The sequence below is a fragment of the Apis laboriosa genome, unplaced genomic scaffold (genome assembly GCF_014066325.1).
Source record: "Apis laboriosa isolate Shangri-la unplaced genomic scaffold, ASM1406632v1 scaffold38_cov145, whole genome shotgun sequence".
Classification (NCBI taxonomy): Eukaryota; Metazoa; Arthropoda; class Insecta; order Hymenoptera; family Apidae; genus Apis; species Apis laboriosa.
Window position 1 is genome coordinate 2,988,450 of NW_025223092.1, and position 22,811 is coordinate 3,011,260.

At 33.9% G+C, this 22,811-nt stretch overlaps 1 protein-coding gene across 1 annotated transcript; it reads right to left on the reverse strand.

Annotated features, from left to right (window-relative positions):
* Window positions 1-230: 230 nt before the first annotated feature.
* Window positions 231-21,156, reverse strand: LOC122715515 (protein gooseberry-like). The gene is made up of 6 exons (XM_043937768.1): window positions 21,102-21,156; window positions 10,258-10,571; window positions 9,564-9,693; window positions 4,946-5,117; window positions 4,448-4,732; window positions 231-492 (listed from the first exon to the last, which is right to left on the reverse strand). The coding sequence occupies exons 1-6, from the start codon at window positions 21,154-21,156 to the stop codon at window positions 231-233; spliced, it is 1,218 nt and encodes a 405-aa protein (XP_043793703.1).
* Window positions 21,157-22,811: the final 1,655 nt, after the last annotated feature.

Here is a 22,811-nt window from a genome sequence, read left to right on the forward strand (position 1 = left end):
CCAAAGACAATAATGCTGTTAGTCATATCATTGACATTAATCGAAATCTTTGTTAATTTTTCAAATTTTCCTTACCTTATACCACAAGAGAAAAGAGTCACAAATTACTCATAAATATTGACAAAAGAATATCGCAACTCGAAAAAGTTTGAAAAACACTTTAAGCTAGATACTAAACATCGATCTCGCCTTTCCCCCTCCGCCATCTTTTTAACTGTGAACTCCACGGTTCAGTGAACTCTGCCACAGACTTGGGACTCTATACCACCCAAATAGGGATAACCACTCTTCGCCTCGCTGGGACTGTGAGGCGTCACGTGATGGTTTATCGCTGCAGGGGTAGGCACCCCCGAGGACGCGCCCTGAACCATACACGCGCTCATATTCGACGCCGTGGGGCTGACGCTGCCGCTCAGGCTGCCCAAATTCAAGTTGCTGGAAGTTAAATTGGAAGCCAGATTGCTGCTACCGTAGTGAGACGCGTTGAACAATCTGCAACAAGAAAAGAGGAGGTATGCAATGGACGTTTCATCGGATTCGTTCAAGGATAAACAGAGGTAGAGTCAATTCTATTATTCTGTTACGAAAAAGGAAAAAATATAAAAATTGTTGTAAAGTTAAATTAAATAAAGATATAATAAAAATATTTGCATAATCGATTAATAATATAACAACAAATCCTCAAATTACATAATTTCATTTCAACCATCTTCGATTCTTTTTCCTTGTAATAGACCTTGCATCGTCGTATTAAAAGAATCGTCTGGACGATGACTCTCTCGAAATAGTTTCCAAGTAGGATCCAAGACGAGGTCGATTCATCGAGAGATCACCGATGCGGAAAGCAAGCGTTTTACACCGAATGTAAAGCAACTACGACGAGACGAGGCGACGTTCGAGCAGGGAGCAGGGGGCAACCGTATCAAAGTATTAAAAACGCGGTGCAGTTCTGGCCGCGCATAACCTCAGGATGAAATTCTCTTTTCGTTTCTCGCGACGTTTCAAAGTAACCGCCGCGGCCACTTCTCCCTCGTTTCGCAGTGCAATCAAACCTCGCTGCTCGTTTGCAAACCGATACCGAGCGGGCACAAGCTTCACGCTCGCACACGTATACGCGGAGTACGAATCGTTTAGGGCGTGTCGAGGCTGCCAACAACCGATTTCAAAACGGAGTAGCGGCCCTTTTGACCGTTTCGGCACAGCAGCACCGGTTAAGGACCCCTAAAGCGTGCCGATGTTGGAACCATTTAATTCCTCTCCTCTTTCTTTCTCTCTCTCCTCCTCCCTCATCCTCCCTTATCCTCGTGCACCCCCTCTCCGCGTACCTCCTTCTTTTTTTTCCTTTCCCCCGTCCTTTCTCGTCCTCCCTTAATTCCTTCTTCGAAACCTTCCTTCTTGGCATCGTGGTGTGGCGGAAGCTCGAGGATTTATCGACTGTCCCCGTGCCCCGGTCTACGAATCTATTTTCCCCTTGGCCAACCATCATCCCACAAATCATGTTTATTTCTATGGAAGTGTTAATGAATTCCGACGAGGCTTAGCGGGAATGAATAATTTATAATCGACGATTGGTGAAATTAAGGGAGGTTTCTTAGGGGGGTGGGGAGGTTTTTGATCGGAGGAGGAATATGGGATATTTATACTGGTGAGTTGAATCAGGGCTGGTTATCAGAGAGCAATAATTATCTCGAATATTTCTTTTCCAAGGATTGAACATTTTTATTTGTGAAATAAAAATAATTAATATCTACTCTCGAATGGAATGAAAAATGAACTTATTTGAGAAATGGATTATTTTCACAAGTTGATTTATTCGATTTGTTACGATAAACGTGAAATTATTTATTTGTAATGAGTATATAATTTAACATTTCTTTGTAATAATTAATTTATTGGTATCTTTGAATTTAATACTTGGTGATTACATATAAATTACATATAATTTTATTACATATAATTACATATAAATTTATCTCATTTAGCCATTAATAACTCTGGCAAATTGTAAATTTTGGTATATGTAAATTATCATAGAAATGTAATTCGTGTTACAAGTTGCATAGAAGTTTTTTATAGTATATAAAATAGAATTTTCCATTGTTATGAAATGAAATATCTCATTTATTTAAACGAAATTAAATAAAAAAGTGAAACTTCAATTATTAATAATATCTTACCAAATCAATACCTTCGCTATCAAAACTCATACCTTTCCTTAAAAAAAAGAATAAAAAAATAAAAAATCTCGAAAATTTTAAGTGGTCCTAATTCGACGACCAGGGACCACATCATTTCCTTTTCCTTTTTTTCCCGAATCTCCCCGAAACCTATTACACGATTAATATTCATTTCATGCCTCGCCGTTCTTTCGCTCTTTAAACATCCCAATTTCCTTTAAATTTCGCCAGAATTTCATCCCACATCATTGTCGCATAAAAATCCCTTCCAATCTTTTTCCAATCGGTAAATTAACCACCAAAATTTCCCACTTATACCTTCAATCCCACCGACACGACACAACAAGGACGATCAAATTTATCGTAAAAAAAACCCGCTGATGATTATTGCGCGCGTAAGAACGGAATCCATAAAACGCATGCGCGTTAAGCGCGCCGCGCCTCGCCGCGAAATTCAAACGACGGTAATATCGTCCGAGTCGAATCGCGTGGCGCAATCTCGCCCAATGAGATTTTCATGCCTGTGCAAGTATCGAGAAGCCAATAAAATGGATGAGAAACGTTCGTTGTAATGAAAGAATTTGTAGCAACCGAAAATCCATGTCGAGGTATGTATTCCGCTTCCGGGGTGAAGGAGAAGGCCACGAAATCTCCTGCCCGGTTAAAGCTGGATCATCGGCGAAGATCAAGACCCGCGTTGGATTATTAGCCGGTAGCGTTTCATTACGGGGGCCGAAGAAGCAACATAATTGAGGACCACACAGAAAACGTGTTGGTGGGGTCTCGACTGCCTCACCGCGCCGACCAAACGGCTCTCTCTCTCTCTCTCTCTCTCTCTCTCTCTCTTTTTCTCCTTTCTTTCTTCTTTTTTACTCTTTCGTCTCACCTGTTCCATCTTTTCAAGCTTTCTCTTTATCCTCACTGCTTTTTCCTGCTTTTTCTGGAGAGATATATCTCTTTCGGGATTCGTTGAGAAGACTTAAAATTCGCATAGTTGGAAAGAAATGGAATTCGATGAAATTTTTTTGTAGAGATATTTCTTCAACACGTATCGCGATCAAATGGAGAACGAAAAAATTATTGTAATAAACAGTTATGTACAACAGAAATGACGAATATATTGGCATTATAAAATTAATATGATAATATGTAGAGTATTTCTTTAATGAAAAGTAAAATAGAAAAAAAAGAAATGATGGTAATATATCTCAGTGATTAATTATAATATTTTTATATTCGTTTCAATTTATTTTAAACAGATTAATTTGATAAAAATTAAATGATGACAATTTTAACTTAATCTAATTTATATATATTCAATGGAAATTTTTCTTAAAGTTTCTATTATCGTAATAAATTATTACACATGCTCATAAAGTTTTCGAAATTTTTCATTAATTCTTTTAGAAAAATGCATTTAAATCACGATATGTGAAAAGATAATTCGTCGATTCTCTAAAATTTAACAAAAAAAAAAATTTGAAAAGCAATCGCTCAGTTCAATTTTCATTTCTCTCTATTTCCCAGATTCCACTTTCAATTTCTCACTACTTCTCCTAAGACTTTCGTCGTTTGCGGTCTGCGTTGCAGCGAATTGGCCTCTGCACTCGGCGTGTAACAGCACGCTGCAGCAGGCGAGCATTTCGCCAACCTGTTATTACGCCACAATGGCTGAATTAATTGTTCGAAACACCCCGTGAGCACAAGCTGCTCCGCTCTTTCTCCCGGATTTCTTCCCTTTTTTCTGCTACGCTTTCCCCTCTGCCAGTTTTAAACGTCCGGGATAATGTATCTTTACCCCGACAACGTGTACTTTGCTTCGATAGTGGACCTCGTGGGGGGTCCTTCTTCCTCTTTAGCTTTTAAGTTTTGCAAAATGAGAATTAGCGGAATGACGCGAAATTTCACGAAATCAGGATCTCTTTATTAAAGTTATTCGCGAGTTAAAAAAAGTTTCAAATCCATATTTTTGAAGTTAGAAAATTTAACAATACATAAATTGTATCCTCTCATCGATGATTATTCAAAAATTTTTAATTTGAATTCACATGTTTAACAAAAAAAAAAAAAAAAATGGTAGAATTAAGATTCGTTTCCATCTAGAAAATCGCGTGATTATTTTGATTGAATATAGAAATTATTTCGAGCAAACTACACTAAATCACAGGATGAATAATTACATAAATGATTGATTCAATGAGAATTCAAGTTGGCAGGATTTCAGCCTCGTTTTGATCTTTGATAAAAATCTTTGATAAATATTAACTCACCCATAATTCTCGGCAGTCGGTCTTGGCCACTGTTGCTGAGCAGCGTAGTAATTCTCGCTATAGTTGTAATGCTGAGGATAGCCAGCCGTGGTTGCTGCGGCCGCAGCCACCGATGCTTGCCCATAGCTCTGATAACTTTCAGCACTGCTACCGTAGTGCTGTGTTTGAAAGGATTGCAAGCTCATTGTGTTGAAAGCGTTTAATTGTTGACTGTTCAATTGTTTGCGAAGCCTGGCTCGCCTGTTGCTGAACCACACTTGAACACGTGCTTCGGTCAAATTTGTTCTGGAAATAACAATAATATCGAGATTCTAGATTAAAATCACTTTATTAAATTAATTAAATTTATTAAATTGTTAAAGGAAACAAATTGGACAAATATATTTTGCATTCTTGTCTTCTCTCTCTCTTCCCCCCACCCCCTTTTTTTTTTATTAAATCTTTAAGAAATTCTCTTGTTCGACGTTTACATTTTAAAATGCAAAAAAATATAATTACTTTTGCGCCAATTCTTCCCTGGTGTACACATCGGGATACTGCGTTCGATGAAAAGCTGCTTCGAGTTGCTCCAATTGTTCACCGGTGAACGTAGTCCTGCTTCTACGTTGCTTCCTCTTCAAAGCTATCCCCGGTTCACTCTCTGTATCCGAATCGTCACCGCTACTTCCACCTGAAAAACAATATATATAACGAACATTATATTACATATATTAAAACCCTATGTGCGAAAAAATCCAATAAATCGAGAATAAAACAATTCCATAAAGCTTTCTATTTAAAACTCTTGAAAAGCTTTTCAAACCGAATATCCGAGAATACTTTAAAGGATTGACTCATCGGAGGGAGGGGGAAAAAAAAAACTTCTCAAATGAGCGCACTCGACAGATGTATATAAACTTTACATCTTTCGCGACGACAATAAACAAATCGTTCCCGCGTTATTATTCGGCCGCCCCCGTCCAAGCGAAATTAATTATAGAAACCGGCTGTGCGTTTCCTTCGCCCGCGCGAGTGCGGAAAGGAGGAATTGGAAATTCCACGGAACAAACGTCCGTGTATCGAAGAACGTATCTCTTATCGACGAGGGGAATCGACAAGTAAGGTAAGGTCGAAGAGATATCGTGGATAGATGTTACGGAGCACGCTTCTTAATAGCGGTAAGATGGTCTCCCAGTCCCAGCACGTGCTGCACGTCAGATACCGAAGATAGGAAGCGAGTCGTTCACGCCCACAGTTCACACGCCGGACTCTGCAACCCACCATTAAGGCCCTCCTGATTACAGCCGTGCCAGCCGAACCTATACTAAACTAAAACACCGGAGAAATTAGGGTCCGCCGCGAAGAAATTAAGTTCTTTGACATGTCCCGTCCCACCCGAGCTAAACGAAAGCCTGTCCAACACGGGGATCCGTTGCCTTGTCTCTTGGCAACGCGGGCACCGTACCGGAAATCTCTTCTTCTTTCGTCCATCCAATCGAGTTTGAGTTTTACGACAACGTAATTGCGAACGCGCCTGCTCTGACGTTAATTTCTTCGTCTTCCTCTGTGCTCCTCGGTTTGGAGGTTAGGTTAGGTTAGAAAACTTAGGGGTAAAAGTCTTTTCGCCACACGTGATTGAAAGGAAAGGAAAGAAGGGAAAGAGAAGTTTAAGATCGTTGGAAATTTGAATTTAATCCTTATAAATATTTTAGTTTTTTAGCCTGTTATATATGAATATAGTTTTGGATGAAAAAGTTGAAATAGATTTGGAATTGATATTATATTCTATAATTAATTGAATTTAAAGATATTATATTTCGATAAATTGAATATGTGATAAAAATTAAATTTGCAAGATAGAAGAATTTATTATTCTAATTTATATTCTATATATTTATCTTAAAGAGTTGACGTAATTTAATATCCCAATTAGAAACGATGTCAATAAAATTGATAAACTTTCAAATAATTCTCTCTTAATGATAAAAATACAGAAATACTCAAAACCTAAATTTCTTTGAGTCATGATTAGAATTTATCGTTGATTATACCCGCATTTTTGCGTAATAATTCCCTCTTGACTCCGCATCGGCAATTTATATGCGTCGATTCCTGAATTAAGTCGATCGATCGACGGGAACGAACGTCTAAATCAATAGCACCTGCGCGAACGTCAGCTCGAATTCATGAAGTTGAACGCCGCGAAGTGCACGGCGGTTTCTTCGAGATTAAAGACCTCGCCGCGGCCGTAAATCCTCGTGACGGTTTGAGCAGAACATCTAACCATTTCTCGAAGCCTTCACGCTTTCCACGACCAGTCAACGCTCGCCTATATCGCGGTTTCGTTCAACAAATAACAGAAAACGTCTTGATTGTTCGCGCTTCATTGTTTGCCCAATCTGTCCGCATCATTTTTTTTTATCATTGATTAAAATTCTCGTCATATGAACAACAAGATCGAATTATATGCATTTTTTTAAATGTTCCTTTATTGCTATATAGAATTCAATTATTTATCACGATATAATCATGATATAATTAGAAATTAATAATCTAGATTATGTTATATACGTTATATTCATTTTCAAAATCCATGATCAAAAATCTGTTTGATCAATCGAAATTGAATTTATACGTAAAATCATAAAAAAGAAAATCTACTCTAAAATTGCATAACATTCCACGAAATCAATTAATACCATCCATTACTCTCGATTCATTTCCATTAAACACACGAAGAAAGAACCAAAATTCTCGTCACACGTTCCAAAATTCGTCCATTCGTATACGAAAGAAATATCGTTACGAGATTTACGACAACCGACTGTCAGACAATGCACAATGCACAGACGAGGGAACCGCAAAGGGTGAATCGTCCAAAAAACCATGTAAACAATTACTGGTCGAGATGGACAGTTATTATCATTATCCCTGACAGTTTCGCCCGACTACCAAGATCAGCGGAACGTCTAAATCAATAGAGGCCGAGCCCCGTTGTTCCTCGAAAGAAAACGGCAGGCTTGCCATGGTGTTGGCGGTTTGTAAGATTAGAGGCAGCCGGATACGGAGCACGAGAGACCACACGCCGCGTGTGTACGCGTTCTTCCACCTCGTGTCCTCTCCTTCCGCTCCTGCGCTCTCCCGCCCGACCTTCTACCTTTTTACCTTCTCTTCTGGCGCGGTTTTTTGCGCGCCCGCCACCTTCTTCCTTTTTTTTTTCTTCTTTTTCTCTTTTTTAGCTTTCGGTTTTGTATTAACTGTTCGTTTCGTTTCTAACGAGGACGACGAGTTAGAAAAAAAGTATTCGAGTCGAGAGTTTGCATATATGATTCCGTTTAAAAGGCATTTGAATCATGGAAATGCGATTGCGAAAAAAAATAGAGGCAGATATTATATACACTTGTAATAAGTTTAATAACGAAAATAATTATTAAGAATTAAGGATTAAGGAAAAGAAATAATCGATGAAAGTATTTTATGTAATTGATAATGATTATTGAGTCGATAAATCTTTATCTCAATGAAAAAAAGATATGATTGTTTCTGCCAAGTGTAAACGATAAAACGTACGATTTATTAGTTTACTTGATGTTTTGTTGATCGAAACATCATAATTTTATTAACTTTTTTTGATTTTTTCGAACTTCAGAGACGAATATCTTTATCAAAAAAAGAAAGAAAGAAAGAAAAAAAGAAAGAAATTATATTTGCATTATCGATCCCATTATCAACCATTCAAATTGAAAATATCACAATTATCATTAGCATCGACAAATTAATTTAATCCACGAGGCGCGGATTATCCAGCACAACGCAAGAGAAGAATTGATTCGCCTGATGAGGAATACACACCGAGATTATTCCTTAATAAGGAAGCGCAATTGTAGCCGGCCCATTATACCTTCTATAATTTTATTCCAAGGAAAATATGATCGTGAGAATACAAACTTCGCTAAATCATGCAACATTTCACTTAGAAGACACCTTATTCCAGATTCCATTTCCAAACTACGAGACTTGTTGTACAACGTAATTTCAGGGACGAAAATGAAGATTTGTTCGTTTGTTACGGGATGGCGCGAACCGATCAACAGGTAGAGAGGTTCCATCCAAGGGGTTCTTGCGTCGGGGTTGCAATTCCAGGCGTACATCTAATCAAAACTAAATCTTCCCGACAAGGTAATAAACTCGACACATCTACGCGCCACGGGACGCCTAATATTTCTTCGTGAGGTTCACCGCGCCAATAAATAAAAAAGGAAGGAACTCCCTTTACGTCCGCCGGCCGGACCTATATTCCTGTTAATAATCTCTTCCTGCCTCCCCCTCCCCTTCCCTCCCCCCCCTCCCTTCGAAACTATTCAAACTTCGAACGAGCAAAAGTTTCGCGATGAATAGATTTATCCAATGATATTCATCACGGTGATTTCCTCCACGGTGTGGATGGGGAAAGTTTTTGATGGTTTTCGCTATTTTTGGTTCAGATAAGATATTTATACGATTGTTATTCACCCTCTATCGTTAAACTTTATATCGTTCGTTTGCATTCGTTTTTTTTTTTTTTTTTTTTTTTTTAATGGACAAGATTGGAATCGTTCTTTCGAAAATGTGTTCTTTCAAAAATCACTCGTCGTGAGCTTTAAGGGTTTTTATCGTGCAATTTATATACGTAAGAAGTATATCGTAATAATTACGAAAAAAAATTACAACTTGCTCGAATCGCGTTACTTTTTTCACCCAATCAAAAATATTACCAATAAGTATACCCGTGCGTGTCATTTATCGTTCCGGTCACATTAACTCGATTAATATAGAGGCGCAGTGTAATCACGCTTATCGCTTCAACTCGCCTCAAACGTTTCATTTACGTCGATCTACTGGTTTACGCGGTGCTAAAAACGATGAGTTTTACACGTATCAATCGTGAACATCTCTATCGGTTTCCCTGAGTTAATCATTTCCTATCGATCTTTTTCTTTGAGAAAAATTCTATGGAGAGCGTTAAAAGGACTCGAGATCGAAAAAAGTTAGAAATATCGATACGAATTTTTCTATCAATATAAATCGTATAATGGTAAAATTATGAAAATAAATTTGTGAAAATTTAATTTTAGAGAAAGATGATAAGAAGACTCACCGAGTATCCCGTCGATGGAATGATTTCGTCGAGGATCATCCCCGGGGCGTGTCTGATTCGTGGGGCCACGAAGAAGCCTCGAGATACTGGAAACTGACGGTGCTGACGCTTTGTCACAGATACCATCCTGCTGGCAGAACCACGTTGGACTAGTTAGTATACTAATGGAAATTAATCAAACTTTATTTTCTTATTTTTCATTCAATCTCCAATGATCACACTTTAAAATTTAATTTAATTTAATTTATAATTTAATTATTTAATTACTATAAGAAAATTGAAGTTTTATATAAATTGAAGTATATATCTTCAAAAGGAATATTATTATTATTAAACTCAATGTATGAGAAAAGCAGAAGTGGAAGACCCCTTTTTGAAAATTTCTAGCTTCTAGTATTACTTATATGATTAATGCTAACTTTTGATTTATCACAAGTGATTTATCTTGTAGTTGCTTAATCCAGCTCAATATATTTACATGTCATTATGATTTCTCCTGTCCAAAAGTTCCATTAAATCATTAGACAATGCAGATGCTTACGCAAAATTTAAATATCTATGTGATAATCTAATATGCAAAAAAAAAAATAAGACAAATTGGAGCTTCGTTTCTTTTCGTAGGATTCATACGAATTTCTGATCAATTTGCATAAACATTTGCAATCCATCTATCATACAGACATTATCAACAGACCTTTATCAATTTCTCACGAATCTCCCAGCTGAATATCCCAGGATTTTGTCTCTTCATATCCTCGATTCTCGCCTCGACTTCCGGCGTGGCGACCCGTGGTTTGCTACCACCTATCACACCGGGCCTTATCGATCCTGTCTCTTGATAACGATTCAAGATCTTCGACACACACCCATGCGAGACTCTCAATTGTCTAGAGATCACGCACGGTCTAACCCCGGCTGCCGCCATTTCTACGATTTTTAAACGAATGTGATTTGGCAATGGACGCCCATTGATGAAAACCCCTCCAAGTTGATTCACACGACCTTGTCCTGGAAGAAGAAGGAAGATAATGTAGAATTCACATTGATATTGAGAAGCGTGAGAATTAACGTGGATGGAAAGTGTATTAACCTTACGTAAGTGTATTTACTACCCACGAATTATGAAATCATATATGACTTTCAAAAGGAAATTGTTGTGAATTAATGCGCGTGTTAGATACACGGGATTACATTTTCTTAAATTTTTGAATTCGATATTAAAAATTATTTAACACGCATAATTGAATGTGGAAAAAATGGATTTTCTCTCGTGCAAGATTTCTGGTGATTCTTGGAAGGCATTTAAAATAATTTAACTTTAAGGATTTTTAGTTAAGACATCGTTACGAGTTTCTTAAGAGACTTAAAGATGTCTTACAAACAGGTAATTATTTTTGTGTTGTATAATTATTATTAATTATATTGCTATATGTCTTCATGTATATAGTCAATAGGATAGTCTCTCTTGTTTGAAATATTCTGATTTGTGATACGACATATTTAAAATGTCCATATAATGTCCCCATGCCTACCTACCTCCGTGTAAATTATTGCATCTCTTCTCTTAAGTATTGAAAAGAGAGAAAAGAACTTCCAAGAATCAATAAAGAACAAATATTTTGATATATAATAGTTAGCACATTAAAGGTGAATGCTTATTTAATAAAATGATGTGCTAATTTTTTTTTTGCTTTACATCAATCAAAACTTTAATGCAAAAAATTCTTTTTTGCTCGTGCGAAAGAAAACTAAAGAATAATAATTAAACTTCGAGATTAATTAAATTTAATATCCTAATAACTCATTTAGGATTATATTCTTATATTCTTTCGATATTTCATTTCGAAGAAGCGAAAAGATTAAAATTGAATCGATGTTCCGTTAATTAGAGTATGGAAAGGCTCGTACAAGTAGCACCATTCGAAAATCATCCGGCGTACGTTTCTGTAACATGTGTTAATTAATTTCCCTCACGGTCCTCGTCAATTTGTATATTCACCGTAAATTTGCATTAAAACGAAAAACGACTGTCGCCGCAACAAGCAAATGGCCACGACTTACTACATCGCGATATAAAGTTTACGACGCGCTCCGGTAATTGGATGCGATAAAGAACCATTGTTTCAAACGCATTGCTCGAGGGGGTGCAAGAGTTCTCGTAAGTCTTCCCGTCTATAACGTCTTATTTCTTAGAGTAATCCTAGACGAAACGTTGAACTCTATGTCCGTGTCCGTGGATATTTTATCCGCTATCCGTCTCTCCAATCCTGTGATAAGAAAAGATGGATATTGCAAGTGATTAACTTAACGATTCGAAACCTACAATAGCATAGTTACTAGGGTGGAACGAACTGGCAAAATTCTTTTTTTCCTAATCACTACTTTTCCAAGTCTCTTTTGTACATTTAAATCGGAATTTGATCTATAGATTTCTTTTCAAGAATTATTGCAAAATAATTTACAAAATTTCATTGATTTTATTAAATTTTTTTATTAGTAGCTCAAAATAACTTAACTTCAATTTTCAACGAATAATGTTTTTTATTGCTCAAAATTAGCAAGTGGTATTTTTATAGTTAAAATCAAGCAAAAAGTCAATTCAATCAAAAGTATGATTTAGAGATATATACGATGAAGATTATTCTACAAACTATAAATAATCCAATAAGTCGAAATCAGATTCATTCCATATAACTCGCAAAAGTATCTTGCACAATCACTAGAAGACATAATAATAGATCAATATCTACCATCGATCTGAAAAAAAAACCTCTCTTTCCAATTTCAATGGTGGAAAAAGAGAAAAAGAAATAGGCAATCGTGGTGAGAGAGAGCGAGGCTAACGACTCGCTAAAAATTGATAATCATCGTAGTAATGGGCCTGTCGTTACACCGAGGTCCACCATCGGTAACACCTGCTACGAAAAACTTCTGCTAATTACCACGGCATAATTCAAAAAGGCAGCACCCCACCAGCGCCTCCATCGGCCGTTTCGTGGTGCCGCCAAAGTAGTCCCGTTTCGTCATTCATCAACTCCGCGAGATTTACATCCCCCACCCCTTCGGGCCCCGTATGGCCCGTAAGGACATATCCACAAGCGCGTGCAACGCACACACCGCACACTTAGGCGGTATCGTCGCGTACGTACCGGCCCTCGGACACCTCTCATGACGTCAGTCAGGCCGCGGGGCCCGACGGGATTACAGGCAAGATCAAAAGGCGCCGACCGCCGCCGCCGACTCGATCTCTCTCTCCCTCTCTTTCTCGCTCTTCGCTCGCTTCTCCTCTTCGTCGAGTCGTGAGCTCAGGCCCAAAACGGGCTCGAAGCCCTGGTCACGGGTTGGGTCTCCTTCCCCTTGGGCCCTACTCGTGCGACAATACGTGAAATTTTCTGCATAACCAACCTCCGTGACCTCCGTTACGAAACGTAGTGGATATTGTATATCTTGAATCGATGGATTAACTTGTAATCGGTGATCTGGCTTGGTGTGTGGGATGAAGATGTAGAATTGTGAGATGGATGTGCGTGTTGAAATTTGTGTTTGGAAGAGAATTTTAAATTTTAAATATCTGACTTAATATTTGATTAATACTTGATTAATGGAATTTGAAAAAATTTCGATTCGAAAATTATTTTTGATAAAAAATTGATATGATATTTTGTTAATTTTAATTTGGAATAATGGAAAAATGATCTTTATATTGATCGATTATATTTCTTGATTAATTTTTGGTATATTTGGTGACATGACTCGTAATGTGAATAGTGAGATGAAGATAGATTAAGATGGATTAATTGTTTGATGATAGATGATAATATTTTTGTTCAATTTTTACATTTTCTGATAATGTTTTGCACGAATGTAGTTGAATCAAGAAACTTTTGATCCAAGGATTATTATTTTTGAAAAATTGATGCGGTATCTCTTTTAAAGAATTTTATTAATTTGATGAAAATTTAATTTAACTTAAAATAAAAATAAATCTAACCTAATCTAACTTCTAATCTCAAATCCAATAATACTGATAAAAATACCTTTATTACTCCTGTTCCCATATGTAATAAACTTTGTGATTGATTCTTCTCTGAATTTAAATACATATAATGGGAACAAGATGGACGTAAAATTCTCGTTTGTTTCATAACTAAGCATTGTACGAATCTTTCGTAACTCGTATGATTTTATTTGCGCTTTAATGGACTTTAACACGAGTCACGGATCTGAATGTTCGACAATCAACGGCGTGAACAAGTCTTTTTAGTTCTGTTTTCATTCCTTCCCGTGGTGAATATCGATGAACGTTCATTACAGAATCCCAGCGAAACCCTCGCGAATTATTCTAGGTATACTTAAACGATCATTTTATCTTCATGATCTTCATTTTCTTTTAATTTCTTTAAAATTATTATTTTCCAATATTAGAATAGGATAACTATAATGAAAAAATTATTCATATTAATTGTACGATATTTAATTATTCAGTTTGGAATTTGCTTTAATGTATTTTTTTCTTTCTCGAATCAATCAATTTTAATTAAGATCCAATTAAGATCCAATATTGCACCAATATATAATTAATTTTGAAAGTATTATCTGATTTTTTTTCTATAAAAATTATTCGAACGTTTAAAATTTAAAAATACTTTTTTTTTAATGGAGTCTAACAAGGAGATTTCTGATTTTATTTCCTATTTCTTATTTATGATTTATATCAAATAAATTTCAAGTTTTGTTTAATTCCAAGTAACGAAAGTAACAATTTAAGATTTTTGAACTATGAAAAAAAATTTAATTCAATTTCCTTTCTTACGAATGATCATTAAATCATCAACTTCGATTCTTCTTAAATCCAATTCAACAAGTTAAACGAATCGCAAAAGAAAAAAGAGAAGTTCAATCTTTACAATTAAAAATTAATTCAAACCATAAATCTTCTTTCCACATTGTCCTTATTACATCCACTACGCCCAAAAATCAACTTCGTTCACATCCTAATTTATCCTAATTTATATAATTAAGAGACCTGGCTCCATTCCACGTGTTTTATTTCTAAATCCCGGAACGATGACATTACTTCCTTCAAAGCGATTCAAAAGAAAAAGAAAAACTTTCGACTCATTAACATGCTTGAAAACTTTATATCTCGTCGCGGAGGTAAGACCACCCTGTAGAAAAGATAAAAGAGGGCCGATCGAGTGCGGAATGATCGAGAAAATAATTTCCAACATGAATTATTGATAACAGGTAATTGATTGTGGGCGATCACGCTAATATCCATGATCGTGCCGATATGAAGCGATAGGGGCTTCCCCCGATTTGAATTCGCTCGACGCAACTCGCATTATTAAAATTTACCTTCGGGCATCGCTTGTGTTGGACAATGATGTGCCGGTATTTGTTGGACAACACCTATTTGACTAGGAATAGCCGCGATCAAGTGCTTTAATTTATCAAACTCGAGCCTCGAGAAAAAGACCACTACCGTCTGTCATCAATAACGAAGATTCTTTTTTTTTTTCCTTTCTTTTTTTTTTTTTTTTCGACGTTATTACGCGTCATTGTGCCATAAAATTTTATCTTCGACATGTTACGTGATATCGTAACGACATTTTACTACCCTTATATTATCCCTGTATTACTTATTTTGCAAATTCATTACACTGTCATACACGCGTTTTAAGATTATATCTATTTTATGCAAGATGTCTTTTCTTTGATAGAGAATAATAATCTTTTATGTTCTGAGAGAGCTTCTAATATGTATTAATATGTAGTTAAATGTTAAGTAATGCCTTCCTTAAGAGAAGGATCTTCTAATATGTGTTTTAACGAATGCTTAAAGATTGAAAGATTTAGAAGAGAGTTACAAGATTAGAAAGAAATTTTTTTTTTCTTAAGGTCTTTATTAATGTTACCCGATCATTACCATTAATGTTAATCTTATCAATATTATTTTTCCTTACTTCTCTCATTTTTCCTTATTTCTCATTTGATATTCAAGAGATTCAACGAAGAAAGGAGAAAATTCAATGTTAAATAATTATTTTTAAAGATAATTAGTCGAATGGAGATAATCATTATCAAATTTCCTTCACTTGCGCGAACCAAAACAAAATTATACTCTCTATATCCTCTCTATATATCGAAAACTTCGTAAATAGCTTCCCAAGTTGAACGCATCTTCGAGTACCAAAAAAAAAAAAAAAAAAAAAAAAAAAAAAAACAAAAAATAAAACCAACCTAACGAACCACCTAACCTAAAAATCTATAACCGCATGCCGATACGAACCGATTTTTCATTTGCTCGATGGCAAAACAAACCGCTCGTTAACCGTGTGCTGCTCTCGCGATCGGGAGAATCAATGACCAATTCCAGTTCGTTTCGAATAGCGTTCGTAACCGAATGATAAATGAGGAATTGCGCAAACAATCGGGTCCACGGTTACGAGGGACGTGTCCCGATCGGTAATGTCGGCCTCGATGAAAAGGGGAAACGTTCCATACCGGCACGAGAGGAGGAAGAGGTGGCCGGTGGTACCTGAGTGGGAGTATACCGCATGTAACCAAGAGGGATGCATGTACTTAACGTTCGGTGTGAGTTCCGAGTTGCAAAGGCTTCAATCAACGTGCCGTCGCCCGAGGCCTATCCGATATCAGACATTAGGTACCCACGGCTCCGGCTACGTACTTTAACTCTTTCACGTTCCGACGCCCACGAGCGTGGCCTGGCGAGGCAGCGGTGCTGCGCTTCTTTCGTTCATGGGTACGACGTAGAACGCGGTCTCGAGGAAACGGCCCCAAACGCGATGTTTAACCCCTCGAAGGTGGCCTTCGCGCGGCTACAATCCGGTAAGACGAATTTTTTGGATAGAAAATCCAAGGGGATCTTATTTAAAAGGATGCGAGTGATCTTTTTTCTTTCTTTTTTTTTTAAGTCGTTTGGACAAGGTTAAATATAATTTTGTGAATAATTTATAAAAGTGTATAGGTATGCTTTGATATTTTTTTCTGAGATATGATACTTCTTTTGATAGTTGTAATAATTTGTTAAAACTCTCTGTTGGGAGTAAGATATTTAAGGGAATGTGATATTTTCGAAATTTAAGTTGAGTAATGTGTAATTTTAATAATGTGTAATTGGATAATTTTAATTCGAGAGATGTCTTGTCTTGGATTTTTGTTAAAAATTCCTGTTTCATGTGAGATATTTGAAGTTAAAGGTAAAATTAATTGGTTAGATCGTTTAAACGTAATAATGTAAATAATTTAAAATTATCATTTGGAGAAATGAATATTAAAATTGCTAAATGAAGGATAAAAATATAATCTTCGAATCTACATAACTTAATATACATGACATTATATTATTTATTACAAGAGAATTTAATATTGATATCTAATAAATGATAAAAATGATATTTTTCATTTTTTTCTAAGTAATTCTAAATTTTAGTATCGTATATTTTGTGCATAAAGATGAATTAAAAGAAAAAAAAAAATGTAATCAGTCTGCATAAGATCTGGAGAAAGTGTGAGTTATGCGTTGAAGAATGTCTCTGAGCACGTATAAGGCTTGGTATGCAAGATAAAGATTTATTGCGTTCGATATTTCATTCTATATCATTATGCTGGAAGTAATGAAAAGTATGTTGCAAGAAAAAATAAAGTAATATATTTCAGATATTTCTTTTAATTAAAGGTTCAATTTCTGATTGCTCGATAAACTTGTAAAAAACGAACATAATTTGCGAAAGGTATTCGGCACTAAATATAAATATAACTATTGGAGAAAAACTTGATAAGTCACGTTCTAATTTTTAAAATTGAACTTGTTGAGTTTGTACCATAGATATATATTTACACTTATGATTCAAAAATTAGATTTAACTCATCATATAATATACATTTCATTTTAATTATTAGACAGACAAAAACGATCAATAAAAATAGATTATTATATCTTTATTTTTTATTGAAATCAAAATTATTTTTCCTATTAGCTTATATGGATAAAAAAACTACTTCCATTATAGATAGATTTTTCACTTATAATTCTAAAATTAATGAGTATTGTTAAATTTGTTATCATTAAAACAGAGATCTATCTATTTAAAATAGACATTTCAAAAATTATATTTTTTCTAGAATAATTATTTGATCAAAATCATATTTATATATCAAAGAATATTATTAATGGAATGTAAATAATCAGTATTCTTCAGGATATATGAATTGCTGAAATTTATCACATTGAATTGCTTTTAAAGTAAGTTACTCAACACTATATTTCAAACGAAGTCTGCATGATTTGCTAAACGGAACCGTTTACATTTTTCAATAATTATATTCCCTCGAAAGAAATAATGCAATTTTCTTCCTATGATACAGCTAATATAACGATTACAAAAATTTGAAAATCAATCAGAGATTATTAATTTGCAAATATTTTTTATTAAAATTTAAAAAGAGACTTTTGTTTCCTATTATTTTCATTTAATATCCTAAAAAAAATATTTTGCCATTCTACTTTTTCCAGCCAATATTTAAAACTATATATAGTAACTTACACTATAGATAGTTATATCAATGCAAAAATACTTTTGTAAATTCAAATAATAAGCAGTTTTTGAAAACATATTATTAATTCAGAGCCAATTGGAATAAAATCTCAAATATTCTTTGCATCAAAAAAGATAAAATTTAAAAAAAAGAAGTATCATCATCTCTAAACGACTTAGTTTGAACTATATTCAAAATAGTAATAAAATAGCAACAACAGCATCTTCTGATTTCCATAATAATAATAATAATAATAATTGAACTCATAATGGAGATGATGTATCGAAGTGATGAACGCGCATGCGCCTACTTCACGCGCGTTTATTCGAAACTTTTGATCACTTCCGATGGAAAATAATGGCCGAAACTCTGGCCCGAATTAATTCACGCTTTCGCGGACTCAAATTAAATGTTTTGCGTAACTCGAAGATGAAATGCGTTCGAAAAAGGTCACTTAAAGCGTGGAAAGGGAAAAAAAGACAAAACGCGCGAGAGGATAATTCACTCAAAGCGCATCGTAAAGCCATTAACATCGGCTGTAAAAGTTCTGTCTGCTCTTTGAAAAGAAGACTGACGTCGATATATTCGCAAAATATAAATGTTAATATTGTTGATCATTGTTTGTGCAATCTATTCCTATTCGTCAAGTAAATAGTTATTTAAAATTATTTTTCAAATTAATTCGATTTAATTCAATTTTAGTAATACGAATATGTTTTAAAAATTAGGCATTTTTAAATAGATCAAAGGATTGTTAAAGAAGAGAAGTATAATTTTTATTGAATCATAAATTTTTGTGTATAGGTACAATATGAATATATAAAATACAGCTATTATGCAAAAAATATATAAAGCAACAACATACAATAGTATGCTCGATAAGTAAAACAAATTTTAATCTAATATTTGTGATATTAAATATATTTAATAATATATTTGTAATATAAAAGTGATAAAAATAAAATAAGAGATGTAAAAATAATAAGATCGCTTTTTATATTTAATTTAGATTTATATACTCTTAAATTATTTAAGAATTAATTTGAATACTTATAAATAATGAATATACATTACGTTGTATAATTTGAATATAGGTATGTAACTAAATATAAAAAAAAATCTTACGTGATGGATATAAGTAACAAAAATTATTTGTCATCTATTAAAATTCAAAAATGAATAATGATTTAATTATTCTTTTATTAAAACTTCATAAATATTCATAACCTTCAACTCATCATATAAATACATTTTATGATTTATTAATTTTATCACTAAAATTTGTATTTTTGATTAGTTTTTAATTGTATATGTATTTTTTTTGTCATTTCTATTTTTATTATAATTTTAATAATTTATACTTTTATATTCTATAGGTACAGTTGCAAAATGCCCATATCAATTTTAAAATATTAGTAAGAAATTTTTTATAGCTAATATATATTAATAATGATACTTTAATAATTAAAATAGTGAATTATTTACTTATTTTCAAATTACATCAATCAAATTATATTTATAGAAAATTCTACAAAATAAATATAAAATTTAGACGTTACACAAAAAATTTATACATCATGTGATTAAATATTTTTGATATTCTTTCTTACTGTTAATACATTATCTCATAAATATAGTTTTTATCATCAAACGATACAAAATATTACCCGCTGAAAATGATGAATGGAGATAAATAGAACGATGAAAGATGGATTTTTCATCTGATTTTCGCATCTCTGATTTTTTATACATTATCATGGTTTTTATATCAAATGCAATAATTTAATCTCACTTCATAAATATTTAATGATTCATAGACTCCATTATTTCATTTTTTTTTATTTGTTTTTCAAAAAAAGTAATACATAATACCTAAATACAATAGACAACTTATAATTTAACAAGAATAAAATATATGAATAAATGATATAATAAATATTTTCTATAATATAAATAATCATTAAATAAAATATAATGCGAAAAATTGTACGTAGTTTTTATACATATTTAGTAATTATAAAACTTTTTCTAAGTTAATAGACAATCTTATCGTTCCAAAAAAGTAATTAATAAATTAAAATTAATAAATATTGTTATAATAAATAATAAATTTTCTATTATTGAACGATAAATTTATATTGAATATCATTATATATTATTAATAATTTCGATAATAAATTTTAAGGAAAAAAATAAACTTGGCTAAAATAAAAAAAAAGAAATACACGAATCAGAAATGTATAAATTAATTCTTACTGTACATGAGTTCAGTAAATAGAATTTTATAAAATTGAATAACAAATATTTGTTCATTAATAGGTGTCTAGCGAGTAAAAAGCCTTTCTACTGATGTTGCGTCGGACAGCCTTCAATCGTAGGCGTTTATCCGACGGTATATTCCACTAGAAACAACATTGCATAAAATACCACGAAACAGACATTAAGAACAGTAATCATAAAAATTTATTTCTTTCAAGTCGATAAACAAAACTGATATTTATTTATTTACAATAACAAGAAATCTTTTATGTTAGATACGAAATACAATGTACACTGAACAAAGATCAGACAGTGATGAATCAAAGATAAATCAACTAGAATCAAAATATCACTCATTGTTAATTCTAAAATAAAATTTTTAACAAGAATAAAATCTAATATAGATATCTATCCTGAATCAATTGTTTCTCAATCTCTATATCGAAGAAATTTTATTAAAATTTGACATAAACATAGAGATATTCGGATAATATTTATTATTATTTACGAATAACGTTGAGAAATTTATGAAACAATTAAAAATCGTTATTAGTTACAAAGTATTAACCAATCAATTCCATCAACGTTAATTCGACTTCAAAAAAGAAAAGTTAAACATCGATCTCATTGATTTTAAAAATCGAAAATTTAAAAAAAAAAAAAAAAAAAGAAACGTGATTAATCGATTCATCTCACCAGAATGCAGAACCTACCTACCTTGAAAAGGGTATCCAGTGAAATAAGGTGCCATGTTCAAAGTGCTGACTGCCATCTAGCTAATCGGTTTCTCCGGGACAATCACCAAGCCACCACAAAACGTCAATCGTGGTTAAGAAAAATCGATATTTAAAAAAAAAAAAAAAAAAAAAAAAAAAAAAAAAAAAAAAAAAAAAAAAATGGAACCAGGATCTATCCTCTTCCCTCGAACCACTTCACACGAACCAACTTATCGGCAAAATAATAACGCGGGGAAACGAGCTCGAGATTGGCCCCCTGCAACGAATTATATAACAACCGTGTTCACGAAACTTGTCAATACCCTGTTATGGACGAAACGGAAACGAATCTTATACCGGATGCAAGGTGGAACGATCGTGGAGAGACCTGTTTGCTTCGGGGTCTCGGCTCGAACTGTTCGGGTGCCGATTCGAACGGAGGCAAAGGAGGCTGAGAGAGTGAAAAAGAAAGGAAAAGAAAGGTGTATAACAGACCGAGGGCGAAGAAGGCTCCGCCTTCGTGCATGGGCCCTGTCGAGGAGGGAACATCTGGGTCCAAAAGCACCTTGATGGCTCTAGTCGAGCGGTGCATTGGTCACCTCGAAGGTGACCCTCTGAAGGTGGAGGTGGTCTCTTGCATGACTCCGCCCGACCTTCTCCTTTCGTACGCGAGCGCAGGCCTGTCCAGCTTGGTCTCCACGAGTCTTCAACCTCCTTTTCGATGCCCGACCGGCCGGTGGAGGAAAGATCGGTAGCTAAACGAAATGTTTGACGACGTTTAGGGAGGTCGTTGTGCGTTTTAACGGCGTGGCGCATGGGCGCATGTTAGGCGGGCATCGATATGCATTGGATCGCGTATGAGCGAGTAGATTGCGGATGTTTGCGGAAAATTTAAATGTACGGAAAAATCCGTGAAAAATAAAGGAATGTAACGTAATCCGAACGACGCGGAAAAACAGGGATGGGACAGAATTTGAAGCAATTTTGGAGAAGATGAATTGAATAAACTCGAATATTTTTAAACAAATGATAATAACAGATTTTGAAAATATCTATTATTTTATACTATGTTATGAATTAAATCAAATATCGATGCTTGAGAACATGTTATTTTATTTTAATGCTCGATTTAAACACTTGTCGAATATTATTGTTTAATGATTAAATGACGAGTAATTATTATTTGTCGAATATCGTAGAAAATGAAAGATATAAATTTTTTTAACTATTAAAATTCCAAAATTGAATATCTTGCATCTAGTTCGTATAAATACGTAGGTACAAAATTCTATCTATAGAATGGTCATGGTATGCAAAAAGATATGAAATATCCAAAGTGAAGTACAATAGAACTCCATTTATATAAACCCGACGGAAGACAAACAATCCATACAACAAGTTAATTTCACATATAATAGGAGCCTATTGATTATTCTCGTTATTTTTAATTTTTCGTTCAAACAACCGAAGTTCAAACAGTATCCTATTAAATCTACTTGCACCCCACTTATTTTATTTATTTAAAAAAAAAATTGCAAAGTTATAACTTTTATTTGCATATATTAATAAATCAAATATTATGAAATAAAAAAATAATTTAAATTTAATTTAAATTTCCTCTAAATAATAAAAAAGTTTTGATTAGATTTTTGTACTCGTATTAATTATTTTTAAGTTCAATTAAACAAACAAACGTATTGAATTAAATTAG